The sequence below is a fragment of the Rhinolophus ferrumequinum genome, chromosome 9 (assembly GCF_004115265.2).
Source record: "Rhinolophus ferrumequinum isolate MPI-CBG mRhiFer1 chromosome 9, mRhiFer1_v1.p, whole genome shotgun sequence".
NCBI classification, from domain to species: Eukaryota; Metazoa; Chordata; class Mammalia; order Chiroptera; family Rhinolophidae; genus Rhinolophus; species Rhinolophus ferrumequinum.
Genome location: NC_046292.1, coordinates 88,574,503 through 88,597,814, shown reverse-complemented (window position 1 = coordinate 88,597,814; position 23,312 = coordinate 88,574,503). Strand labels below are relative to the sequence as shown.

Sequence of the window (23,312 nt, the reverse complement as noted above, 5' to 3'; positions counted from 1 at the left end):
CAGGAGCCTACACCGCTGCAGATGCTCTGCTCTGCCTCACAAGAGAAAGGCAAGTGCAAATCAAGGTGATCCCTGGCACCTCTAGGAGGTGACAATAAAACACACCATCCAGGGTCCTTTACAGAATAAGTCCCAGAGCAGCTGTTTACACAATTCACACCTGCAGATACACCTTTCATGTAGCAACAAAATTAGGTTCATCACCAGTGACCATGTCTTCAAGAAAGGGGCAACCTTATCTTAAGATTTTAAAATACTAGGAAAAGTAGGATATTATTTATATTCTTTTAACATATGTTCATGTATAAATATGTCATGTAATATATCTTACAAAGAGACAACATTGATTTTTGAAGCTTAAAGCATCAACCTTGAGTTAAATATGAGAAATCAGCTTTGTAAAGGATGCATTCCCTGCAAATCCTGGAAAGCTGATATGTTCCTTTATGTTCTCCTTGAATTCAATAAAATGATAAGTCATCTTTCTACGTCTACATTAGTCAAAGGAACAGAATTTCATGGTCTTGTGGTATAAATCATAAAAACCAAATGCAGTGATGTCCAATCCAGGGGAATGTGTCAGAATTTTACGCTTTCAATGAAAAATAGTACATCATTGAACCACTTACCTGTCGACGAATCATTCCCAGGTCTCTTTTGGCTTTATTCACTAGAGTCTGAATTTCTACAGGATCTTGTACATTCTTATTTTCTCTGAAGGCATCTCTTATCCTCCTGATAGCGTAAGTTCTGAATGAATTCAGGGAAAAAAAGAAAAGGTATCAGTGTCTTTGAAGCTATGCTTTTAAATGAGTTTAAAAGCTTTTCCTTGGGAATTAACTATCTGATATTCTCCTATGAATAATCCACTTTGATCTTGGCGCCTCCATTACTATTCTGGGATGACTAAGCAAACATGTTTAGGGATATAAACCTCCCTGAAATAAGTCACGTATGGATGGCAAACTACTACTGACATGCTCCTCACATTACTGGTTCTTTATAGTCATTCACGTCTGGCTTCCCTCCATTAACATGAATAACTGAACCTTTCATGTACAGAGCAAGAGTTAAGAGGTGCAGCGATGCACCCCGTATGCAGGCACCACAACGCTGATCCACGCCGGACTCGGGTCAGCATTCCAATCCTGTCCCCTTTTGGTGGTTTCTTCATCTTGTGTAACATATGTGAGGATTCACGTCAGGATCCTAACCCAGGCCAGAATGGTGATCACACCAAAATGCTTTTCTCCATCTTTAAAGTAAATACATGGACACACATAACACCCCTGACCCTACATAAATTACATGCAGCACAGGACAGCAATTCGAGAACAAGGCTCTCAAATCAGACAGGCTTGGGTTTCAGTTCCTGCTCCGGCTCCTACTGTTTGTGTGAGTTTGGGCAAGCTTTCTAATATAACCCATGTTTCCTGGTCTGTCAAATAGCCACAATCCCGCCTACCTCTCAGGGCTGCTGGGAGGGATAAGCTTTACAATGTGCCTGGAATTTGGCACAGAACCTGCCGCAAAACAAACAAACAAACAAACAAAAAATGCTCAATAAATGAAAACTGTTCCTCTTCTTTTTGCTATTCCTTAATGCAATTAGTATTCGTCTCTCCTCACGTCACTGTCACACCACAGTCTGGGCATGGAGGGTACACTGGTCTGGGTAATCAGCCACAACAGATGAGCCAAGAGTCCTTGACTTGATATAGTCCCCAAATCAGACATACGAGGTCGGATGATTAAGTTCGCGAACTCACCTGATCTGGCCCCCAGTGACTTCTTTCCTTATCCGAAGATAAAAGAAATATTGAAAGGGAGACATTTTTGCTGACACTGAGGACATCAAAGGTAATGACAACAGCTCTGATGGCCATTCCAGAAAAAGAGTTCCAAAATTACTTTGAAGGGTGGACTAGGTGTCCTTGTCACTGCATAGCTTCTCAAGGGGAGGACTTTGAAGGTGACCGTAGTGATATTCAGCAGTGAGGTGTGTAGCACTATTTCCTAGAATGAGTTTGCGAACTTAATTGTCTGACCTCGTATCAAATACGATTTTCTCTAGCCTTTGTACCATTGCAGATTGCTGTGCTCTTAACTTTAAACACCAGCAAACAAATCCATGTGAAACTATTAGAAATGTTTAGAAAGAGAAGAATGGAAATAGAGGCAAAGACAATGAGAAAAGGGGAATATAATCTCTTTGGGGGGGGGAGTGAGTGGGTGTGGGGAGATGGATACAATTTACTGGGAAATCTTAAAGAGGATTAATTTTGTTTTAGACAAACTTTTCTAAAGTAAAAAGAAATTTGAAATTAAAAATTCAAATATCAGGTCCCTTTGCATTTAAAAGAAAGAGTAAAATGAAATCTTGTAACATTAAGAACCATAAAGGAGAAAGGAAGACAGGACAGGAACTTGAATTTTTAGGATGGTAGCCATTGCGGAGACGTTCATCTTAATCCTACGTGAACCAACTGGAGTATCTGCAGAGGGAGCTTGTGGGTGTTCGGTATCAGTGTTGGGCGACAATGACCGGAAGTGGACTCCTTGTACGAGATGCTTTATAACAACCAGGCTCATTCATTATAAAGCCATATGGGGGGTTTACTAATAGACTATATGAAATATAAATTTTCTTCACATATAGCTGCTAATCTAACAAGATTTTAAACAGTAGCTAGGTAAGCTAAAAGCAATTTCTGGTGTACTTTCTTGCACAGCATAATGGCTATTTATATGACACAGTATCATTGTTCTTCCTCACATCCTCACACTCCTCCAAAACAGTTTATTTTTGGTGGTGATGGGAGCAGAGAGGGGACAAAATAACTTAAATCTGGTATTTAGTTTAATATGTGGAATTGATTTTATAATAGGAGTTAACCTTGGGGAACATTCATTGTTTTAATTTTTTATTCAGGGTGTTGCATGTGGGCTTTTTGGAAAAATAAAATGGGCAACAGTAGTCATTACTAAATTCATTTTTCTAAAAGCTAGTCACTCGCCCAGAATAGCTAGGAAAAAGGGATATGGCTTAAAATACAAAGACCAAAGTTCTTCCAAAGTTTAAAGCAATTAGAAAATAGCTTAAGACAGAGTTCATCACCACCAAACCAGTATTACAAGAAATGTTAAAGGGACTTCTTTAAGAAAAAGAAGGAAAAAGGATAAAAAATATGCATAATAAAGTAGCAATAATTACATATTTATTAGCAGTTACTTTCAATGTAAATGGATTAAACACTCCAATCAAAAGACATAGGGTGGCTGAATGGATAAGAAAGCAAAACCCATACACATGCTGCCTACAAGAGACTCACAGATCAAAAGACACACAGAGACTGAAAGCAAAGGGATGGAAAAAGGTATTTCATACAAATGGAAATGAAAAAAAAGCTGGGATAGCAATACTTACAGCAGACAAAATAAACTTGAAAACAAAGGTTAGAAAAAAGGACCCAGCAATTCCACTTCTGGATATTTATCCAAAGAAACCCAAACACTGATTTGAAAAGACATATTCATACTTATGCTCACTGCAGCATTATTTACAAGATATGGAAGGAAACTTAGTGTCCCTGTATAGATGAATGGATAAAGAAGATGTGGTACATATACATAATGGAATATTACTCAGCCATAAAAAGAGTGAAATCTTGCCATTTGCATTAATGTGGATGAACCATGATGGTATTATGCTAAGTGAAATAAGTCAAAGACAAATACCATATGATCTCACTTATATGTGGGTCTAAAACTGAAATACACGAACAAACAAAACAGAAACAAACTCACAGATAAAGAGAATAAAATGATGGTAACCAGATGGGAGTGAGGTTGGGGGTCTGGGCGAAAAAGGTGAAGGGACTGAGAAGTACGAATTGACAGCTACAAAATAGTCAGGGGGATGTCAAGTACAGCATGGAGAATATAATTAATAATATTATAATAACTATGTATGGTGCCAGGTGGGTACTAGACTTATTGGGGGGATCACTTCGTAAGTTATATACACAGAGTGCCAAAAAATGTATACACATTTTAAGAAAGGAAAAAAAAACTATTAAAATTGTAATACTCAATATATACTGATAACAAAAGATGAATACAAGTCCCATTTGACTTTTGCAATTCCAATAGGTGCTCAAAGTGGTTACCATCAGTGTCCAGACATTTCTGATTCTGGCGAACTACTGCTTGAGCAATGCTGACCAAAGTGTCCACTTGTATACATTTTGTTGGCACCTCTGTGGCATCCCCAGTATGCGCAACCACTATGCTATTCACCTGAAACTAATATTATATTGATGTCAACTGTAATTGAAAAAACAACACACCTACATTGTAAGCAACCAATATACACATAAACTGGGAATATATATAAAATTTTGAAAATCATATCACAAATGTATAATTCTCCCAACATTTAAAGAGCCACAAGAAATTTTAAGAAAAATACCAATAACCCAAGAGAAAATTGAGCAAAGGATATATAAACTAAAAATTGTCAGACAATAATATGCAAATAGTTGAGAAAGATTAGAAAGATGAAAATATGTTTAGCTTCACTCCTAACAGAAATACAAATTTAAACTACAGGAAGGGTAAAAAAAAAAAAAAGCTTAAGACACTCAAAAATTTGTATCAGTAGAGCAGAGCTCAAGGTCCAGCGCTCTCATTATTCTGCTGTGTCTCCCCAACTTCCCTAAGGCCATACCTAAAGGAATGTAACTCTAGATCTTCAAATTACATGTGTCTAAATCAGTCAAAGTTGTTCACATTTTGGAGGCACCGTTGACATGAATAATGTAATGGTTCCCTCCTCTCTTCCTCCTCCCCTTCCTCATCTAAAACACAAGGTGTTGTCCATTGCCTTGGGAACAGACATTGCATTGGGTGTAGGGAAAACAGAGTTACTAGTCAGGCTGCCTCCCCGGCCCACCGGCAGCACTGACTCGGTGGCCTGCCGGTCACGTGAGATGGTATGTTGAGCAGGTGCTGTGCATCCTGAAGATGTCGCTTTTTGTATATACGCTTATGTAAGCACTTTGGCTGTGAGCCACTATTGTCTTAGCATGGTATAAGAGCTCGGCCATTATACGAGGCTGGCTGTTGGCTGTGCCCAGAAACGAGGCTGGCAGTGCCCATAAAGCTAGTGAATACAGCATGCCTACTCTGCCTTTGGCTCCACGCATCTTCTTCCAGCTCCCAGAGTCACGGACAACTTATGTACGGGGCTACCACCCACTCAGACATTGGGTCAGAACGATAAAACCACTACTCATGGACGATTTTTCAGTTGTATGAATTCTTATTTCAAATGATCATAATTTTGTGAAGGTAGTCATAAATCTGGCAGAATTTTCAAATTTTATAGGAGAGGACAATCCACCAATTATTTCAATCTTGTCCCTGCCCTGAATCTTATCATTTGCATTTTTTTCACTGCTACTAAGGTAAACCATTTATCCTTGAACACATTCTGACTATCAACCTCTTGACTCTATCAGTGAGCTAGAACATTCCAAAGAAAAATGTACAGATGCTGCAATGAAAATGGCAGTCAGCTGCTACTCAATGCCTTGGCATTAGGATGATCCTAATGTGAGTCAGGTGCTGTGTGAAATAGGCATGAAAAATGAACACATAAAGGCAACAGGACAGCAACAGCTACCAACTCTGAGAAGGCAGATGGCGTCCAGACACAGCGAGGCGGTGCTGCTCACGGCCACGGCTCACCCTCTGCCCTTCTGAGCTCTGCAGAGCTCCTCAGTGCTCTGTGCAGGACATTCCATTTGCCTTTTCTCCTCCACCCCAACTGTTGCCCGTGGGTCTGCAGTTAGACCTCCAAGCGTCCACAGATTATTCTTATGGCTATCCTTTGCAAGGTCACCATTGCAAAGGTCAAACCTTTCACCATTGCAAGGTCAAACTCCTTTACGAGATTCTTTCACCATTCCAATTTCCCAGCCACAAAGCAATACAGCAAGTGGTAAGGAAAGCTCTGTATTACCTGAAGCCTTACTTCCCTTTCTCCCAGAACCACTGACAGCCACACGCAAGCCGTAATACTCAGGGCCTCCGCAGCACACGGAGGTTCACACAGGCTTTAGCGCCCTACCAGCTGATGTAATACCCTTCATTGGTCATCCTTCATCACGGCCCCATGCTGGTTTCTTTGCTTATCCATCCTGGAAAAACATCTGTGCCTTCTCCTCCTTCCCCCAACTCCAAGTCAAGCATCCCCGTAACAATACCACTCAGCCTTTTCTATTGGCCTCTTTGGGGCAAGCTCCTTCAACTGCTTGAAAGGAGATATTCTCCATCCACTTGCCTTAACTCCCATTTGCCACGCCCCTGAAGACAGTGCTCCCTTCACAGCCAGGAAGACAAAGCTGCTTAGCTTTGCCATGCCTCCATGCCCCGGGGCTGAGAAGACAGGGACAACGTGGTCTTGGATCCTGCTGCTGCTCCCAGATCATCTGTTCACCCTTACACACTGTGAGGCCACTCTCCCTAACGAAATCGTGTTGTACGTCTCCATGACACTGCTGCACGCTCACTTCTTGAGCTCAACTCTCAATAAGTATCTATAGTTGTTTCTTTGAAGGGAGAGTTCCACAGCTAGTTGGCTTCTCCTCTTGTTCTTTAGATCTACTAGCTATTTTTTCCTAGTCTTTTTTGTGGGCTAATCTTATTCTGCTGCCTTTTGTATGTTGTATTCTCTAGGGCTCTGTATTGTACCTCCTTTCTTTTTAATAAAATCTCCTACAATAATTGCATCCGTCTGTGCCCAAGGTTTCAACTATCATGCACTAATTGCCATTGGCTACCCAATCTTTCTCTAGCCCACGCCTCCTTTCTGAGTTCCACATTCATATAACCCAACCTACTACACCTACTACAGGTTCTCCCACAGAACACGTTCAAAACGGAAGTCACTGTCCTCCTTTCCCTTCGCCCCTAGTGACCAGTATTCCCTTGCTAGGTAGGAGCATCTGCAAACAGCCAACTGTCCAAGTCAGACATTTGAGGATTCGTCCCAAATTCCTTCCTTTCCCTTAATCCTCAGTCCAAATCTTGGGGCAGGCTCTAAACTCTCATGCAATACCCTTGGTGTGTGTGTATGTGTGGTGTATAATAAAATAGATAGTTATACCATTAGAGAGAAAGTTCAAGGACAATTTAAAGGTCATAATTACTCTGGGTAAATTATAGACTGAGGAACAGTATTCGAAAGCTTCCTTCTTATGATTGTGAATTCCTGCTAGAATTTAAAACCCACATAGTAGGAACTTTTATCTTTCTTGTCTACCACTGAATCTAAAGTGCCTGAGTCAAAGATGGTGCTCAAAAAACATTTACTGAATAAAGTTATCAAAAGGTCATAGGCAATATAAAAAGCATCGTCGAGAAAAATACCAATAATCAATAAGAACACAACAAAGGATAAGAAACTGGAAGAAAAAAAGAATGAAAAGGGTCTGCAGCACAAAGAATGAAATAACCTCTGCAAGGTAAAGATTACAAAACTTACCCTGAGAATTCATTGAAGAAATAAGTACTGAATGCCTATTATGTAACCACTATGAGAGGTGCTGGGAATACAGTGGAGATCAACAAGGTTATTATTGGCTGCAGTGGGGTGGAGGGTGGGTTGAAATCTACATATAAAGACATGAAAGAAAATAGAAGCCATCCAAAGTGAACACAGAAGTGGTAAAGAGACTTTTTATGGGTAATGTTTAAAGTTCTTATCTTGAGTTGGGATGGCATTTTAGAAGGCCTATGTATGTGTCAAAGCATTAAACTGTATGCTTAAAATGGATGCATTTTAGTGTATGTAAATTATTCCTTAATAGGTTGACTTTTAAAGAAAATTCAAAAAAAATAGTATAGGAGTTATATTACATTTGCCCACTTAACAAAAACAAAAGAGAAAAAAAAAGGGAAAAACACAGAACAAAGACTGCAATGCCAGAGAATAATTATGTATAGCTGAAGGAAGTAAAAATTAACAGTTTTATAGAAACCAGAATAGAGAACAAACTAGAAAATCAAATCTAAAACAGAAAAATTAAATGAGTCGATGAAAAATATGTTAAAAAAATTAACCTTCAGAACAAGCAAAGGGATATAACCTATGAATAATAAATGTGAACAAACTGAACAAAGTAGGTAATTAAAGTTATAATGGAAGAAAATGTCTCAGAAGTGATTATAAAAAATTGAGAAGACTCAGTGAGATGTAACAACTGGAGGATAGTACCAAGATATTTACTTATAAAACCCTGAACTCCAAGACCAGAGAAAAAATAGTTTAAGAAAGAATAAAGAAAGAACTAAGTAGATAACACTGAATGGACTATAGGTAATTATGTCCTCAGATTTCTATTTTCAAAATCCACAAAGAAAAGGGTGGCTTTCCACAGTCATCTGTAGTGCTTTCTTCAGGGTCAGAGGGATAGCAATATGTATGATTTACGGCACAGGTAACATGCACAGGGTATTGTGCTAAGTACTGGATTTACATAACCTCATTTAATCCTCACAAACTACGACCCAGAGATATTTAAAACATGTAAGCCAAGATCACATCCAGTAAGTGGCAGAGCTAGCTTCTGAACCCAGCTGACGACAGAGTCTGTGATTTTCAACTCCAAGCTGTGCCTCGTCCAGAGGTCGATGAACTCTATCCAATCTTCGGTAAGTACTTGGTATAAGCCATGTTGTTATTCATTTAAAAAGGCATTAAAAAAAATTGTCTCTGGCATCACAAAGCTTAGAAAGATCATCTTATCCCTGAACACTGCTTCAAGTGTTTCTACAAATAGTTCAAGAGCCAAGCATGTCTTAAGAAAAGATAAGTGGCTGAGAGCTTTATGAGGGAAAGAGCTATTGACATAAGCAGTAGGAGTAAGTGAAACACCTGAGTTTAATTGTTTTAAAAAGGAGGACAGTGACCAGTGAGAAGGGTGTGTAGTGAGGAGGTGAAGTTACTCTTAGAAGAGCCACTTTGGAGACCAAAGCTTCTCAGTTTTGGGCAGCTGTAAATAAAAACTATTACACTACCTTCCCTGTTCAGAACTCCCACAGGGTTTTCCATTGCTTTCACAATAGGGCCCAGTGCCTCAGCCCAGTTTCCTCCTGCTTATTACTCCCACTCCATCACGCACCAGTTCCAACATGACCACCCGCGCCAGCCATGTGGGAAGACCCCTAGTTCCCTCAGTTCTTTCTTCTTTAGGCCTCCTTCTCCTTCCTGGCTAACTCCTACCTATCCTTACAGACCGAACCCACTTAGAAACAAACATGGCAAAAGTTATTGTTAACATGTAAACAGCATATATAAATTGAGCAGAAAAGACAGCAAGACCACAGTCAGTAAATGGGCAGGAGGCATGAAACAACTCACAAGCGAGCATAAAGAGCGACTCAATTTAGAAAGACGGACAGATCTACATATGAGCGGTCAGCCTCAGTCATGATCAAAGAAATGCACTTTTAAACAAGGTACAATTTTCTGTCCATCAAATTAGCAGATTTTTTTTTTTTTTAAAGCAAAGGGCATGTTGGTGGGAGTATGAACCGGAACTTCTTCTGGGAAAACAGCACAATAATGGGTAATGGATAATAATGATCATAACTTTTTATCCACCAAGTTGACTGTTGGTGGATAAAAAGTTTATGTTGACTTTTTGTGATTCTACAAAAATAACCTCAACTTGTACAAAAATATATACAGAAAGATGGTCATTTTGGAATTATTTATAGGCATTAAAAATAAAAACAACCTAAATGTTCAACAATGGAGAAGTGGCCACATAAATAATGATTTTATATAGCTTTTAAAATAGATGTTTCAAAACAACTGAGCGTCACAGGAACAAAAGCCGAAGTTACAGAGAGCTGTGAGGAGAAAGCATTCCTGTCCTTCAGACACCTCACTCCTATCCTTTAACTCTTCTCTCTGGATACAGTCAGTTAGCAGCTTCGTGTGTAGCCTCCCAGAGACATTGGATTCCTATTAAAACCTCTAGGTGTGTATTTTTTACTTCACAAGTGGTAGCATCCTAAACACACTGTGCACATTTTTCAATTAAAAAATACCTTAGTGATCATTTCATATTGACACAAATGGGACTCACAAATGGTTGGAGATTATTCCACTGCACCAATGAATGGTAAGGCATTTAGTCAGTCCTTTACTAATGAAGATTTACACTGTTTCCCATCTTGCTATTACTAACAGTGCTGTAATCAATATCCTTGTTTACTACAGCAGGACACGCATGTGTATCAGTGGGATCAATTCTTAGAAATGGAATTGGTAGGACAAAGGCTATGTATATTTATAGTTTGGATAAAATACTGACAAAATTCTTTGTAGGGGTACCAGTGTGTGCTCCCACCAGCAGTGTGTAAGGACTGTTTCCCAACACCTCTGCCAACACGATGTGTCTTCTACCTTTCTGGTCGTCGCTAATCTAACAGGTGAAAAACAGCATCTCATTTTACTTTTAGTCACATTTTTCTTATTATCAATGCTACTGACCACCTTTTCACAAGTTTAAAGCCACTTGTATTTCTGTTTGTATGCTCTGCCTTTTCTTAATTCAGTGATTTGTCCTTTGGATTGATTTGTAAGATGTATGTCTGTAAAAAGGTGTCTAAGAAGCTAGCTCTCTTTGAGGAGTTGCAATATTTTCCTGGTTTGTTGTTTGGCTTTATTTATGATGTCTGTGTATTTTTGTCATGTATAAATGTTCAGATTTTATGTAGTCAAGTGTATCAATTTTTATGTTATAGTTCCTGTGTTACACAGCATACATACAAGACGTCTGTACTGTGAGATCACAAAAAATATTCACATATGTATTACTGAGAACTTTTATGGTTTATGGTTTATCTTTTTATGTTTAACTCTTTGACATTTCTGAAATTTATTTTAGTGAAAGGTGTTGCGTATGGATCAAACCTCACCCTCTAATGTTATAATTTTACATTCAGGATAATCTCAAGTATGGAAAATATAGGTACAGAAAATCTCCAAGGAAATGTAACAGCATGTTAACAATATTACTTTTGATTACTGAAGTTTATGCTTTTTAAATTACTACAATTATCGTTATTTCTTAATAATTTCCTAGGGATATAATGAAATCAGTAATATACCACAATAAAGAAAAATCAGTAAGAGACAAGGTTCAATTTGTGGGAGAAGAGATTAGGGAAGGAAATATACTTTGATAAATACATATAGCCAGGAGAGATATATGATAGGGAATTAAACTAAAGCAGTGCCATGGGAAAGAGGAAGGAAGGATCAAGAAGTTTTTAGTAGATAAAAACAATAGGTTCTAAAAGTTTATTTTTAAACAGGTTATTTTGATGCTACCGATAGGGCAACGAAGTAGGTAAGTCCAGCGGGCGACCAGAAATATGGTTTCGAATCTCAGGTGAGAAGGTCCAGGCTGGCGATAAACTTAAAAGTCATTGACAAGGAAGAGTGAGGGAGGCCACGCTGTGGGGAAGCGGCAAAATGAAAGGAGAAGCCAGGCTGGGACCGAGCCCTGGAGAAATACCACAAATATTTAAGAGCAGGCAGAGGGGTCAGAGTAGAGGCAGGAAAGACAAGAGACAAGAAGGCAAACTTTATAAGCAGAAGGTGGATAAAATATCACCTGTCCTGGAAAGGGAGCACAAGGCTGAAAAGGGCCCCAGTGAATTGAGCAGTTAGGCTGTCACTAGGAACGTACGCAAGAACAACAGCAGCATATACTATCGACAACAACGTAGTAAACGTATGGAGAAAAGAACCGAACATTGTGGAAATACACTCAAATAATAACTGGGCCCAGGAAAACGTTCACTACATAATAAGAAAATATTTTTAAAAATCTTGAGGATGTAGTTAGTCATACTTAGATGACATACAAAGTCATACTTACATAGTCTTATTAGTAATGAAATAAAAGCAGAGTTTAATAATTGAAGAACATTTAACATTTTAGAATGGCAAAATAATACCCAATGACAATACAGGAAACAAGGTATTTAAAAAATGTGTTGAAAAATTAAAAATGAAAAGAAATCAGTGGAATCAGATAAGGTAACTGAGTTTGTTCTTTTATGTTATGGCTTCTGAGTCATGTCAGAAAACAAAATTATGAGGAAAACAAACATGAGGAGGACTGCCTGTTACCGAAGAGGGCGTAAAACAATCAGCTCAGAAGTGGAGAGCATGAGCAGGCTCGAGTTGCCTGGCGACGAGAAGGGTAACATCCACTAGGGTGATAGCAGTTTGCAAAACTGGGCGATTTTTCTCTAGCTGTTGCCTAGGTGTAGTTATGAAAAGTAATTTACAGATGTCTGAGTAAATCCACAGTTGCAGTGTTGACAGACGAGTGCAACAGAAGGGAGACAGAAAAGCTTTCCAAGCCTCAAAGGTGGTGGTGCCAGGAATTTCTTGCCTCCTGGTCACCGACTTCAGAAAGGCTATTCCCCTGCGCAGCCCCCTCTGTGGGCTTCAAGTCCTATGCTAAATGTTTAGTAATAAGCAATCAAAAAAATTATGGTAAATTAATGGACTATCTCTATTAAAATAATATATGAAAATTATGTACAAACAGAAAAAGTATATTCAAAATACCATGACCTAAGAAACAATTCTATATAACTGCAGATTTTAGGTAAGGGTCTATGGGGATTTTTTTAAAGTAACAGTCTCATAAAATACACACACACACACACACACACACACACACACACACTAACAACAGAAAGAAAGGCTCCTGCGTACTGTAGAAGATGCTCCCCTCAGGCTCTAGAGGAAAATTTAGGAACACTTCTGTCCAGGATTCCTTTTTGGTGCTTAAAAACATTTAACATCTTTAACCTATAATTCATCAAAATTAAACTTCTAATTATAACTTGGATCTAGCCTCAGAGCCACTGACATTTCGTTGCAAACAAGATTTTTCAAAGTGTAAACCAATTTATCAAAGTAAAGGCCACGTGTAAAATGTGTCTAGCTCTTCTGCAGTCAGCATACAGATCAGCGGTGGTGAGGCCCTGGCTTCTCTCTCATGGGGTTTTAAACATGGCTATTTTGACAGAGCGCAACCCTGCAAGCCGGAACGTGAGAGCGGGTGGCCGTGGCTAAGCTCCACAGTCCCATCCTCACATACCTGGACGGAAAGATGAACGCGGTCTTCATTTGTGGAGTCCTGCAAACTACTCTTGTGAGGGGAAAAATAAAGAGCACACTCGAGTACTAACTGTCCTCATGTTTACACAGCCTCTTCTTAGGGATTGGCCAAATTTCTTTTAAAAGTATCACCGTGACATAAAGGCTCTGTGTGCAGTGATGGAATTTCCTGGTGTCTTTCCGCCCCCACCCCGCAACCTACCAGAAACGAGCTTTACCTAGTATCAAGAAAACTAGTTCAAGCTTTCATCATGTAATAAGGATTAAAATTAAAAGCTGGGTTACAGAATATAATTCTTTAAATTTTATTTTAAAATTATAGTATGAACTAGCCAATGTAAAACGTGACCTTTAAATAATTTAAATTTTATGGAGAGTATCTATCTACCTATCAATTAATTCTGGATTTCCCACCTTACAGGAGTAAATAAAGTATGAACAATGGAAATTCCTCTTGGTCATTAAATTCAAATTTCTTCATTAAAATTTCCTATCGGTGCTGCTTAAAAGGAGCCAAATAAAATGCCTTGTGTTTTGTTTCCTGCCATTAGTAACCAGCAAAAATAAACGAGCAGGAAAGGAAAGGACAGGGGACACAGATAAGTCACCTATCTTGTGGTCAACACACTTGGAAGGATAATTCACATAGCAGAAAAAAAAATACAGAGCAATTCTCTTTCCCCCTTCCTAGAATTTATGAATAGCAGAATATTTTTGGGTTATTCAGAAGGAAAAAAATCTACATAAAAATACTTGAGGTACATAGTAACCTCACTCATCCACAGGAAAATTAGAAAACAGCAGGTAAATAAAAAAGGCCGCAGGGCCTGGAACTCACAACTGCAGAGTTCGGTCAAAATCTTGGTGAGCTTCCCTTGAGCATCCTGGCTTTGAAAGTGCACGGGACAAGCTGGGCCGCTATTCCCTCAACCCCTGAACACTTGATTGAATGGGGGAGAGGGGTGAGGGAGCCCATGAGCTAACTTACTTTGCCTACTTGGAATTAAAGGATTCTGAACTCTGTATGTAAATTTATGCAAATAAACACATTAATCAAAACGCTGGACTTACTGACAAAATCTGGTAGCCTCTTTAGAGGGCTTTAATTTTGCCTTTCATAGAGAAGAGGCATCTTTAAAGTTGTCAAATCAAAAATTCTATGAATTTAAAAATGCAGTTAACCTCTGTATCTCCTGGGATGTCATAAGCAGCACGAGGCAGGGAAGACCAGGCCCCACAATGAACGGATGGTTGTTTTGCTCTGGATGCTGTACTGCCGTAAAATAAAGTTTGCTTGCTTGGCCATTCATAATACCAATAACTTGTTATTGTGTCTTGATTCCAAGAAGGTCAAAATATTTCCATGTATTACATAATTTATTTCCATAACATCTCTGTGAATCATCTAGTAGGTGTTCGGGTGTTAAGATTTAATTTAATTTTATTTTAAAGAACTTGAAAGGCTGAAGAAAACTGAGCAAACATTTACATTTACAAATTCTGTTACTGTTTACCATACTACTTTTCCATATTAACACCAACTAAATAATATTAGAACAACTCTTGGCATTTATCTGCCAAAACAAAAAAGTATACATGGTAGGTCACATTGAAAAAAAAAAATGCTGTCTGAAAATCAAATCTGATGATTCATATAAACATAACTCTCCTCATTCTGCCACAGACCTGGCAGCAGAAGTCATCACTGTGGGCACAGGACCTCTCTCTCTGCACTGAAGGAACCTGGGCCTGGGCTGTCCCTGTAATCTTCCCTGTCTGTGGTCACTACACAGCTCTGTGCCGAGGCTGTCTGCTTCATTGGATGGCCTAGCTCCCGCACATTCTCTTGGGAAACAGATGGCTCTCAGAGGTGCTGGAACTTTCTGGATACTTAAGAACATGCCTTGGTTTGAAGACATGGAAAAGACAGGCAACTGAATGTCATTTCATTGGCAGGAGCCAGGATACTTACACGAGCGTAAAGAAGGGCAGGGACTGGATTCACTCTATTGCTAATAAAATTCTTCACTGTATCTCACTGGATGTTTGCTTTTCAAATTTGATATTCTTCTTCTCACTGATTCGGTCAAGGTCCCAGCAACTGCTGCTCTTTGGAGATTGACCGTAACTGTGTCGATATCAGAGCTAACTGGCAAAATAGGAAGGGTTTACTCACCACTTCTTATATTTCAGCACAGAACACCTAAGGGGTCAGAAATCTGCAACACACTTTCATTCTGAGTTGCATGAAACTTATATTGCTTGGCCTAAATCCAAGGCCGACTTTTCAATACCCATAAATGCTCAGAGCAAGACGTATTTGGGCTCCGCACTGCTTGTAATTCCAGTAAGTCCTGTCCAGAACCAACAAATGGCACGCTCACCATGGGTATTTAACAACCATTTTAATGTAAAAGAGCAGTGTAACTGAAACGAGTTCCATCTCCTGTAACCACCTAGCAAAATTTTAAAACTGTGCACCTTGCGTTAAGAGGCATACAAGTGTGATCAACTAGTTACCAAAAAGAGAAGCCTCGTCTCTCAGCCCACGTTCCATACACCGAGGTCCAGTCAGAAAGCTCTCCTCACTGCACTCTTCTGCAAACACGTTTCCTAGAAACATGAATGTGATCAACAATGGCCGGTAGAACATGGGTGATTTGGCACATGTGTGGAAAGCCTTCCAATTGCCTAGTGTGCTTTCAGGAGCCGGAAGCAGGTGAAAATCCAATATGACACATGGATCAGTATTTCCGAACACGTGTTATGTGAAAATACTAGTACTCCCTCGGGAAGAGTTACAAAGAGTATTTGCAGTAAAGAAACCCTGTCACGTGAGAAGACAAAGTTAGGCACCTAAATTCATTCACAGAACCTCTGCCACTCCTCACAACACCAGTTACACTTTGGGAAATGCTCGTCTTCTATGTAGGCAGCTCCTTCATGGTGCAGAGGTTGGAGGCTGAAGTGCAGGTCCCGGGTCTGTGGCAACAGTTCCCACAGGTAAGTCCTGCTCATTCATTAAAGGCTATTTACAGAGCTTTATGACCAACCTCAAAGCCTCCTCTCTCAACAGCTAACAGATGCAGCACGCTTACTACAGACCAGGCACAGCTTTACTAGTCATTTCACTTTTACCTCCTTTGACTCTAGCAACACAGCCTGAGAAGTGTCTCGGCTGTTCTTATGTGTACCAGCTCCCATGAGTTACGGCAGCATCTTCAACACATCCCCCACCTCGTCCTCCCAAAAGACCCCTACCATACAGATCCCACAGCCAAGTCGAAAGTCAGATCATGGTAATGAAGGGCATCAGAACCTCCCACCCCCAAATATGCCACTTTGGCATTTGGTGTTTTGAACTGAGGGCAATCGAGAAACAGCAGATGCAGGAAGGGCTCTCTGCCATCTTCCTTTCTGCCTAAAAACAGGGCATAACTTCCCATGAGAAAGGGGTCCTTCCAGTACCAGGAAAAGGAGACCATTCTTATCATTGGACATGGGGAGTCTCTGCTGAGCTAAGTCTGCACAAATCGACCGTACTAAAACAACCCTCATCTTCCATTAATTTCCCCCATACAGTATTTCCTAGTCAGTTTCCCACAGTATCCTGCCCCTAGACGCCCAAATCTTTCTTTTTCCTAGTCACTTCTCAATTTTTCACCCTTTGTTAAAATGATGTATTGGTCCCCAAGTCTAACTTTCTCTTTGGAGTTGTCATTTTTATAAAAAGCCCCCACTCCCTAGCCATATAAAAATATTAACATGATATGAAGTTCACATGCATTTTCTTCTGTTCATCGTTTGACAGTTTAATTCAAAGGCTCCTGGCACAGAACAGCAGAGGGGGGAGGCAAAGGGACTCCTCCCCTACAGCAGTCTATGGTATTGCTCGGGGGCTGTGAGAAGACACTGCCCCCTGGATGGAGCCTGTTCTGACCTGAGAACCCTTTATCAGGCTGGCAATCGACAGCTCTGTTCCCAGCTTCTTCCTTTCACTCCTTCACCGTGATGAACCATTTTAGTCTGCTTAAAGAAGAGTGGTCCAAATTTGACTAATTTCAAGCCCTATTTCTTAAAACAGCCTGTACCAAACGTTTTCTATCATGATGTTTTAAAAAGACCAAACAACAAAATAAAAACTCTCATTGTTATCTAAGAAGATTACATTTAGTACTGCTTTATATTTGAAGTATTAGTTTTTGGGGAATCTTCACCATTATTTAAAAATATTCTTTGTAGTTTGTACCTGATATCCCTGAGATGTGGAGAAAATAGTTTTGTGAGATGTATTTATTACTCAAAGAAAAACCACTGGCTCCTTCATTCATTCTTTCATGCATTCAGCCACCAGACACTGTCAGGTACTCAAGATATAAATGGAAACAGGCCAAAGCTTTACAAAGCTCCTCCTGTCGGCGACACATGACAGATTATTGTATGTTACAAGAGGAGGATATATGCAGTGCTTTGGGAACACAGAGGAAGGAGGGAGTAACTCAGCCTGGGGTTTGGGAAGTCTTTTAGGGAGGCTGACATCTTTGAAGCATGAATAGAATTGTACAGAGTGAAGAAACCATTCTGCAAAAGAAGGCCAATGATAACTTTAGAATTCAAACTCCCATATTTTTATATGACTGGGAAAATGTCTGGGAAAGGAGAGAGAAAAATAGAGAAGAAGGAATACAAAGTTTTGGAAGGAGAAAAGAGGGAAAGAAAAAGACTATTTTTAAAAAAAATATGAGGCTCTTGTACGGGATGTAATTATCTGGTAATATTTAGTTGCTAGATTAAGGGAGAAGGAAAATACTTTCACAGTCAAGTTATAGTTTCAGTATTATAGCTCATAAGCAAAATTCAGTTCCTAGAAACAGAACATATCCAGCTCCTGTGCCCCACGACTCCGTGACAGCCCCGCCCCAGGCCACCTTCCACCCTGCGGGCTGCTGTTTCAGATATGCACCTTGTTTCTAGCATTACCACTTTCGTCCTTGTACTGTCTACGCCAGGATTTACACACAGGTCTCCCAGGCTCTTCAGCTTTTCAAGACGGGAAACTGGACCCTGCTCATCTTTACTCCCCTCCAGGCCACACTACAATTTGCACATAGCAGGGACTCTGTAACTACTTTTGAATTGAAAACTTTTATTTAATGAGAAAACAAGGAAACAAAAACTCCCACAAAATTATGTGACCCAATGGTAAATGCAAGATTTCTACTCCAATAGGAATAAAAATTCAACTACATTTAGCCAGAACTATACACATCAATACACTGATAGTCATTTCTTTACCCTAACAAGCAATCAGCAAAAATTAGCAAAAATAATTCAGATATTTTTATCTTTCACCTATTAACTACATGTTTGTATCTTTTCTTCACTATTCGTGTAATAATCATTACAGCAAATTATTAATATTAGGCAGTTCTGGAAAAAACTTGCATATATCTCTAACTACTAGCACACTAAATTTCAACATTTGCTGTATTAGACATATAAGATATTTGAACACACAGTTGATCACCACAATTCTCTCCAGCAACAATATTAAGCTCACGGAGGTAAGAGATACTTCTGAATACTTTCCACAGAAAAACAATCTGGTTGTGTTAGTCTTAAGAACACAATTCAAAGCCTGTTCTTTTACCTGTGTCTAAGCTTTACTTGGTTACAAAGTAGTTTCATCAAAAAAACAGTGTTTACTGACTGACAACTGAAAAAGTTTGAAAATATAAAATGTTCTCACTACTTTTGAGATTACAAGCACATATAACGGCTTAAAAAAGATAAAAACGTTATCACTACGTGAATGCTGGACTCTACCATTCTGAGGGAAAGTATGTCAACAAAACTGTGACCACTTGAGAAGAACAAAATATAGTAGACTATCTCCCTGAGCAGAGAGGGAAAACCATTTTCCTATGCAGGTATCCAGGTTTTAACAAACAAGAAGAGTGGTCTTGATAGTCGATAATGGCTCCAGGCTCAAATATTAAAAAAATTAGCCTTAACATTTTCTGAAACATGTCTTAATTTTTGGCACCTGTGAAGTGGCTCTAGCACCAACTAACCTTATAGAGTAAACCAATTTCGTTACCTAGAGGTTCCTTTCAAAAGTAATTTATTTGAATGTCTCATCTGAAAGCTATGCTGTTTAAAACAGATGGCCTGTCATAAGAGCCCCTTAACAAAATCTCTGAGGTACAGACCTGCAAGGCCTCCAAGTCCTTAGGGGGCTCTAGCTCTTTCCATGGGAAACCCCTCCAGGTGAAGGTGAAGCTTTTGTTTTCTCCTCAGTCTAGATCTTATCTGGGAATATAATTTCACATCCACTGCTGTTCAAAAACCTACCAAAACTTTGATTGAAACAAGTACTATTTATGGAAGACTGAAGAAAAGGCAAGCCTTCTACCTATTCCTCTGGATACCTGAACCCCGTCTGTGGGCTGCACCAGGGACCTGCAATCTCTGTCTCTTCCGGAACTGCTTTACTTACTATGGGCTTGTTCTTGCCATAATTGGCCAACACTGTGAGATGCCAGAAGAAGCTGCCCTGTGAAACTGGTTGCAGTTATGCGGAGGATGTTGTCCTTCACACAAAGAACCACAAGGGAAATTTCTTAGGAAGAGTTGTGCTTCTAATCAACTGGCTGCTTTTTGCACAGGCTACTGGGAAGCTCAGAGCCAGACCTGAAGCTGTTCTCCTGATTGCCAAATGTTCTATATTCTAAGAACTTGGCTTGCTAACCTCATTCCAGGTCTAATTTTGATTTTCCTATCCTTATTTTCCTGATTTTCTCACTTAAAACACAGGCACAATCCTGACTCACTGGTTAAAAACGTATTAAAAAGAGTTAAGAACAAAAGCTTGTTTTCAGTTTATTTCAGAAAAGATGGGGTTCCAAAATTTCTTATTCATTAATGGAGAATTTGAAACAATAGCGCTAAAAGATGGTAAGGTTCCCCGGCCAGTTCCAGGAAATTTAATTTAATCACAAGTAAAACGATAATGCTAAAGAGAAGTTACTGTCATTCAAGACCAGTTCTTAGGGTAATTCTATATTCATGTTGAAAAAGAAATCTTTCTCATTAGAGGGTTTGTGTGTAAAAAGACATCGTTGATTACCCAAACTCGCGTAGCCACAAGATACATAAGTCAGCTAACAAATTCATAGGCATTTAAATAAGAGAAAGTCCAAGGGCCTTGTAAATAATCCATATTTTATTCAGTCATGTTGGCTGACCTGCTCTTTTTCCCTTTCTTCATATAAACAAATAACTAACCGTAATTTAATTCAGTGAAAGTAGCAAAGTGAATACTTTGATGAAAAATAAAATGTTAATTTTATGATCCTGTTTATTTTGGTAAAGCTTTTACATGATATGAAGCAAATGCAAATTTTCACTCTGGGTCAATTCTTAATATTTCCAGCAGAAGAAAACAAAGCTATTTGAATACCTGAATTTTATAAGCAAATTCAACATATTTCATATAGATAAACATAATGTCTTGGACATAGTTATTCATAGTCTATGGCTTATATTTACTTGGCTCTCATTCAGCATTTATTCATTTCAATTCTAACTGGTTAAATTTTCTTGACAACTTTTAGCTTCTAAAGGAAGAACTGGGCTTCTGTTAACCTCCGGTGCTACTTTTCAATGCTTGACTTCAGATTGGCCCAATCAGATTTGGGCCTCTGAAAACCATTCTGGTGTCCACGTGAAGGACGCTTGGTAGAATGAAGACCTACAGGCAGAGATGTCAGTAGAAGGCTGTTATAAAATCCAGACAAACAGTGACAAGGGCTAACAGAGGTGATCACTGTTGGGACACACAATTCCTCCTGGTAAGAGAAGTATGTGAGAGAGAATCCACTGGGCAAGACGGAATGACTATGGGTAAAGTTAGGAGGAAAAGTGAAGTGATTTCCAGCTTGAGAGCTGAATATCCAATGACAGGGAACGCAGGAGGGCCGAGTTTGCTGGGAGGGCTGGAATCGGGTTGGGGTAGATGCAGTGTTAGTTCGGACACACTTAATCTGGTAGCAAACCCAGAAACTGAAGGAAGCCCTTGGAAAGAAGGGTTTGCAGGTGAAGGGAAAGGACAGACCGAGTGGTGAATCATCAGAGCACACAAGGTTGAAGCCCCAATTGCTGAGTGCAACTGGGGAGAACGTGAGGTCGGGCTGTAAAATACGGGGTCTCCCACGCAGAGGAGGGAGCGTGTCAGCACGTGGGGAGGAGACCAAGAGATGTGGTGGCCTCCAGGTCAGGGAGGGAAGGAAGACAACGATATTGCTGAAAGCTAAAAACATGCCAAATGGGACAAACACAAAAAAGGAACAGAATTTGGCAAGCCAGACTGTAGAAGACAGAGGAGAGAACAGAAGCGGACAAAGTGGAGAGTGGAGACCACTTTGGCAGAGAACAGGCTGTTGGGGTCATCTATGCCCAACTGCACAAATCACACTGAGGTGCAGGGTCACAGGCTCTGTCCGAGCAATCATGTCTCCCTACGAATCTGCTTTTCTGTCCTATGAGGTTCCTTCAGCACAGGCCTCCAGCCACCATTCTCGGCACCCCACAGGGAAGAGGGCGCAGCCATGGGATAGAACAAGTGCATAAGCAGACAGAAGCCCCGGAGGGAGGCCGTGACCACGGCCAGGAGGAGTTCTGCACCACACTTTGGCTTGTGGCCCAGGAACGTTTCTCCCCATGAGGGCCATCGGCCCACGAAGTAGCCTGGGGCCAAACGAGGCTCCGCACCGCAGACCTTCCTTGGGAAGGTCCCCTTCAGGGAGCCCACCAGCTCCGCCAACGCTAGCCTTACCTGTACCCCACTGCCGAAGCCCTCTCCTTGGGCACAGTGACCTTCCCATCTTTCTGCTCATCTGGATTATTTGTCTCCTTCCCTCTGATAAAACCCTGCTTCCTATCATTCCTTTCTTTCCGCTTACTGCTACTCTGCAGACATATTTCTCACAGACACGGCTCCTACTCCTCCTCTGCTGATTTCTGGACTACGGCATGGACCCGAGATAACTGATCTTCGAGTTACAAAATGGCACCCTTTGTGATACTGCCTTAGGACACTCACACGACACAAAATACTTCTGACACTTAAAATGAAGTATCAGCTAGGAACAACATCTATTAAAATATCAACTATGAAATGACAGTTTTAACCCCTTTCTCCATCTTTAAAAACAGGTGAGCATGCCAACGGGCTGACAACGTGGGGACGTGAGGATTCTACAGCCCAGACATCCTGGGGAAGGATTCGGGGCTCCACCTCTCCACAGGCAGGGCTGCGCACTCAGGAGCTGTATTCAACGTGGGCTGTAGCTTTGTGAGCAAGGCCAGACAAGGAAGGAGGGGCCGGAAAAGCAAAATGATGACCGAGGGAGTTAAAATGACAGAGTCCAAAGTCTGACCTGTGCTTTGCAGCCCAGGGGCAGTGAGCACAGAAGAGCCACTGTGACCTGGCACGAGCCCCACAGAAGGGTTTTCCCGGACAGCTTGCATGTGCCTGTGAGGCAGGCATGAGACCTCACTGGTCTGTCTTGTAAAGAAGCCTCCAAAAGATAAAAAGCTGTACCTTCCTGCGGAGCCAGGTGGAAGCAGAGCGGGCTACCTGCCCCAAGTCAACACGGAACACAGAAAGTGTTGGCATGAGATTCAGCTGCCAACCCAGGTGCTACACCAGCTTGTTTTAGGTTTGCTGCTTTAATTCTACGAGCTGCAGCGTCTTCATCTGCAAAACGAGGAAAATTTAAAGTACCTGCTTCACAGAGCTTTTATGATAATTAAATGAGATAACACAAGGAAAGGCCTAACGTATGTCTGGCCCATGGGAAATGCTGAAGTGAAAAAAAGAGCTATTGTTATTGTATTTGTAAAATGGAGCAATACTACCTATTTCATAGTGATTCGATATTAAATAAGAGAATGCATATTAATTCACATAATGTATAGTTCTTAATAAGCAGCATATGACCAATCAATGTTAATTCATTCCAGAGCTTTCCTTTCTTCTTCCCCCCTCAACGCTGGGGGATCTTGGTGAATATGGAACACATATCCC

General features: G+C 40.3%; 1 protein-coding gene across 1 annotated transcript in view; it reads right to left on the bottom strand.

Annotated features, from left to right (window-relative positions):
* The window catches only part of LYRM4 (LYR motif containing 4), a 141,151-nt gene that overhangs the window by 104,526 nt on the left and 13,313 nt on the right, over positions 1 to 23,312 (bottom strand). The window contains exon 2 of the mRNA XM_033115753.1: positions 630 to 750. Coding sequence (XP_032971644.1) covers positions 630 to 750 — 121 coding nt within the window. The remainder of the gene's footprint in view (positions 1 to 629; positions 751 to 23,312) is intronic.